We start from the raw sequence: 5,176 nt of genomic DNA, 5'->3' as shown, positions 1-5,176 counted from the left end.
TGAGTTTGTACAAGGAATCCCATATATATAGTTTCTTTCTGAACATCTCCCCTTCCTGTTGGCTGTTGCTGTCATCGCTTTTGCTTTCACTTTCACTTTCAGTGGCGTTTGATGAACACAGATCGTGATCCGAACCAGAAGCATCAGTATTAAAACTAACCACCAAGCCTATCAGAGTAATACTCAGACTTACAAATTATCGATCGTGAGAATGTTTTTCTACCGAATATAAAGAAATACCGGAAGTCAAGCAAATGGGTGAATTGCTACCCATTTGTTCTTTTACAAATGAAATCTCTTTTTTATTTCAAAAACAATATTAATGATAATACAGTAGGAGGAAGTAGCGTCCTGCTTAGTCCGTATTTAAATCAGTTGTATTTAATCTTGTTTTCTTGCAGTGGTCGTATGCTAGCTAAAGCCTGCCAAGGCCTCCACTGTTGGCAGGAAGACAGGCAAAAAACTTTTTGACATTACTTAAATTATATGTCTCAACTTCACATAACAAGGTTATAGCAGAAGTTTATGCCTAATCAATTTTCAGATAAGTACAATTATGATAATAATTAAGCTACGAAAACTTGAACTACGTCTGAACATTCTGAAAGTTTATAACCACATAATTGACTTTAGCACACTGGTACTAAGCATAAGAAGCTTCTGAAAGGAATAATCTAAAAGTTGTAAAGCTTCCACATACGTCTTCTACAATCATGTGTAATTAGATTCCATGCATGTATGTTACAAGCTTCTGCAGGTAAAAACTCGTTATAGCATGACAGGGAACTTACAAGTTACAGGTTGTCATTGTCTCTATAAGGCTGCTTTAATTTTTATAGCAGGGCAATGCATAAGGTAACAATCTAATGTTAAGTAGTCTGATTAATTACTTAACTTCATCATAAATAAGGGTCTGGCTCAAAGACCAGAATACATAAATTGATTTTGAGCATGGACAGAATATAAACTAATTTATCTTTTACACATGATGTGAGATGAATACATTGAAAAACTGAAATTAAGTCGATTAAATTCAACTTAAGAAATATAAAACCCATGTAATGTTTAAAAGTAAATGAATCCTCTGTACAACAAAGCCTCATCAATCATACATGACTACAGGTACATATTTAGTCACTGGAGATACATGAATGAAGTTCTTACCCTATAACTTTCTTAGTTGTCGAGAAAAAGTTTGGTAACTTCTTCAATCCTTGCGACATTCAAGGGTTTGGACAAGTTGTAATCCACTCCCGCATCTTTCATTAGCCGTATCTCTTCACCATCTGTGTGTGCACTCACAGCAAAAATGGGTATGTGCACTTTGAATTTAGCCTCTTCTTCTCTGATGCGCCTGGTTGCTTCGATTCCATTCATGACTGGCATCTGATTAATATTTAACATCATTGTTAATACGTATGTTCATATCGTTTTTGTGCACGTGTGATGAAAATGTGCGTGTGTCATGTGTAATGTTGCTTAAGAACAACATTCTGCAATTTCATAATGTTTTTTTAAATATTCGATAATTAGCCACAAGATATAATAAATAAGACATCAAATAAGTACCTCGCAGTCCATGAAAATGCAATCGTAAGGCAAAACATGAGATGCCCTTTGACCATTAAGGGCTTCGCAGACAGTCAGCACAGCCTCTTGCCCATTAGCGCATACTTCAGTAATTGCCCCAAGCATAGAAAGAATGGTAGTAGCAATTTTTTGAAGCAGTGGCTCATCCTCTACAAGCAGCACTTTCTTCCCACTCAATGGTTTATCAGCTTCTTTAATTTCTAAAGAAGATGATGCAACTGGCCTTGTCTGAGATACAGAAGTACTAGCTTCATTGACGGCAGTAGTTGTTTCCGAGCTGATGGTTAGTGTCTCGCTATGTATCGATGCTGGGGTGGCCTCTGGCATCTCTCCCCCAAACTCGGGAAGAAGCTTTAGTACTTGATACAGACGTGATCCGTGGAAAGGCTGGGAGATGATGATATCGCTTGCAGGAAGTTTGTCTTCACTGAGGCCTTGTAGCTGAATATTATTAGATCCAGGTCTATCTAGCCAGACGACACTGTTAAAACCTGTAGCAATGTTTTTCCTGAATTCTGCTACAACTCTGCTAAGCTCACGGAATGGTGCACCATCCGTATCAATCACAATCAGTATAAAGCTTGGAACAACACTTCCTCTCGTGGTTGACCTTCTATGCGTGGGGGGAATCTCCTGATCAGTTCCATCTAGAGAACTCAACGGCACTTCTTTGGATCTTGTACTTGAATTGCGAGGTACAGTTATAGCTTGAAGAAGTGCATCAGACCTCTTGGAAGAACGGCTTGAAGAAAGAACTCCCTTGTTCCTGATTTTCTTTAAAGTAGTCGAAAGTTCTTCAATGTTCCTCGTGACCAACACTTTGAGTCCTTGTCTTTCGTAGAATTTCTTACAAACTTTCCGCCTTTCTTCATTTTTAATGAAGATCACAACTTGGGATCCTTCAGTGTTTGGGCTGATAATTAAGTTCAGACTTCGAGCTGAATAGGATTCACCAGATGACATGCGACCACCGACACTTTCAATATCGTCAGATTGATCTCTTCCACTGCTAATCCTCTGGTCTGTTTCACATACAGAAAAATACGTGTTGAACTTGAAGCAAGTCCCTCTTTTGCACGCATCTTTATCAACAATCTCTATATCCCCGCCCATTAAGCGTACCTGATAAAAAATAACAGATTAAAATTTTCAGTAATGCACAAGCATTCTTTGCATATGGTAGGACCACTAATAGCGTATAAATTTGCATTATAAGCGAGTTATACGTACCAAAGATTGAACGATACCAAGTCCGAGGCCCGTGCCCTCTTTTCCAGCTGATGTCTCCTTGATTTGGGCGTAATTATCAAAAACAGTTTCTTGTTTATCTTTGGGAATGCCGACTCCTGTATCATCGACCTCAAAGATAAACTCCACGCAATTTTCATTCTTTTGAAAACTGTTCACAGTTGTTCCATAATCGGTACAGGCTTCAATCCCTAGAATCCATAATAACCATGACCAGGGACCTTTCCTAGTTGAATTGAGTCTTGAACTAGAACTTCTTGGTTTTCTAGCATATGCTCTTACCGAAACATACCCTTCCGAGGTAAATTTTACAGCATTACTTAGTAAATTTGATAGTACCTGTCTCAGCTTTTTACGATCACCTTTAACGTGATCAAACTTGTTGACAGAACCATCACTGAGATCCAACACAACATCAACGCCTTTCTTGATCCCAACAGCATGAAACAAGTCAGTGACATCCTCAATTAACTTCGACACTTCAAATTCTTCTTCGTCAAGGGGGACTTTTCCGGCTTCTAGCTTACTTCTGTCCAGTATGTTGTTCAGAATAGCTACAAAACAAAGAAACATTATTCACGTACTAATATATTACAATTTTGGTAAATAAAATTACATGTCTTATTATACCTAAAAGATCGTCGGAACAAGTTTTCATGCGCATTATATTTGCCTCCAAATCAGATCCACGATCAACTTGAATCAGGGCTATTTCTATTAGACCGGCAATCCCTGCTAGAGAGCCACGGACATCATGGCTTGCACTTGCGTAGTTTGTACTCTTCTGGATACATTTCCTTTCTACTTGAGCTGTTGCATCCTTTTGTTTTCCTTAATGCAACACCCAACTGTATCACTCTTTTTAATGCTACAACAACTATGACAACAAAAAGAACAGTTAGAACGAATATTAGGCCGATCGTCGCAAAAAGATACTGGTACGATATACTGAAGTGTTTGTGCAGGGATCTCTCTGGTCCCTCAAGTGGCATAGCCAATAAGAAAACCTGCAAATAAAATGATAAGTAAAAGTTGAGATCTTTTACATGACTATATATTACAAGAAATATGTAAATGTGAATGATGTGGTTAGTTTATGTTCACTTGCAATGTTAGAAACCAGTTCAAGTAAAATGGTTTACATCAATGTAATTAATCTTGATTAAATCATTTCAAAATTCTATTAAAATTAGCAAATAATTATCTTAATATTGAAAAATAACAAGTAAAGAAGATATACATACCGTATCTACCCCAAGGATTTCAACTTGAGAACAATATGCATCATACTTTGTTCCAGAAGCGGTGATAGTCTTAGGTTGTAGTGTGCCATCGTTTTCTTGGCATGTAAGATTGGCCAACAATATGGCCCTCTAATTATCACCGCTTTGATTTGACACACAAATGCAACAGAATTGTTACTGTCAATAACAATTCAGTGTTCTGAATGTTTGCTTTGTTAAGTTACTGGCCCATCCTTCGTAGCCAAAAACAAGCTCCCATCATTCTGATGTTTCCCACTTCAGGATTCGCACTATCCCCTTGTTTTCACCAACCCCATAGATACTGCTCCTTCCCATCCAATAAGAGCGGTTGTTAAAGAACAAATATTCTTTGTGCCTAATCATCCCGCATGTCCTATGATAGAATTTCCATTTGCACTATCCAGGGCATACTAGGGATTGATGGAACAAGCAGCGTCTACAGGATTGCCAACGTAACAATTCCAAATAATTTCTCACCAATCCGTTTTCGCGATTCAAGGCAGGTGAGAATAGCAAGTGAGGTATAATTTTTAAAGCCATTCCTTGTTCCACCGGAAATAATGAGCGGTGTTTGTCTAACTGCAACAGGTTGCTGATTGGCTCCATTGTAATATGAAAATAACAAACCATCTTTTCCAATGATGATACTTGAGACACATATGGAATCGTTGAGAATGCTTGAAATAACAGAGGAGCCACCTACAAGTATGAATGACAAATGCCAAATAGTTATCCCATTATATCTTACATTCCTTTATAAATTCCTACCTCAAAACAAATAAAAAAATTAATTTTTTTGACATCTATACAATACCTGAGTAACATAGTATAAATTACAACATTTATAAAGGTCAATTAATTAATCAACAGCAAGCCTAACAAGGTATGAAGTAAGAATACGGGTGCGGTAGTGCGAATGGGGGAATACTGTATTTGGAAAATATAATAATATGAAAGTTCACGTAGTGAACACGGCGTATATAATAGAAACAATTATAGATTTCATGTTAAACATATTAAAACCTACAACGTCAAATATTGCATGAAGAATGAACCAAATCTACAACAAAAAA

At 37.3% G+C, this 5,176-nt stretch overlaps 1 protein-coding gene across 1 annotated transcript; it reads right to left on the bottom strand.

Moving 5' to 3' along the window:
• Positions 1-1,176: 1,176 nt before the first annotated feature.
• LOC141705129 (histidine kinase CKI1-like) lies at positions 1,177-4,802 on the bottom strand (the record flags this gene model as incomplete). The annotated part of the gene is given in 7 exon segments (XM_074508206.1): positions 1,177-1,386; positions 1,570-2,712; positions 2,821-3,392; positions 3,469-3,669; positions 3,788-3,845; positions 4,684-4,745; positions 4,748-4,802. Coding segments are annotated over 7 exon segments (2,301 nt in total), but the record flags the coding sequence as incomplete, so codon positions are not given.
• Between the last annotated feature and the right edge of the window lie 374 nt (positions 4,803-5,176).

Source organism: Apium graveolens, unplaced genomic scaffold, assembly GCF_009905375.1.
Source record: "Apium graveolens cultivar Ventura unplaced genomic scaffold, ASM990537v1 ctg8579, whole genome shotgun sequence".
Taxonomy (NCBI): Eukaryota; Viridiplantae; Streptophyta; class Magnoliopsida; order Apiales; family Apiaceae; genus Apium; species Apium graveolens.
Note: the sequence above shows the minus strand (reverse complement) of the source record. Positions and strands in the feature narration are given on the sequence as shown.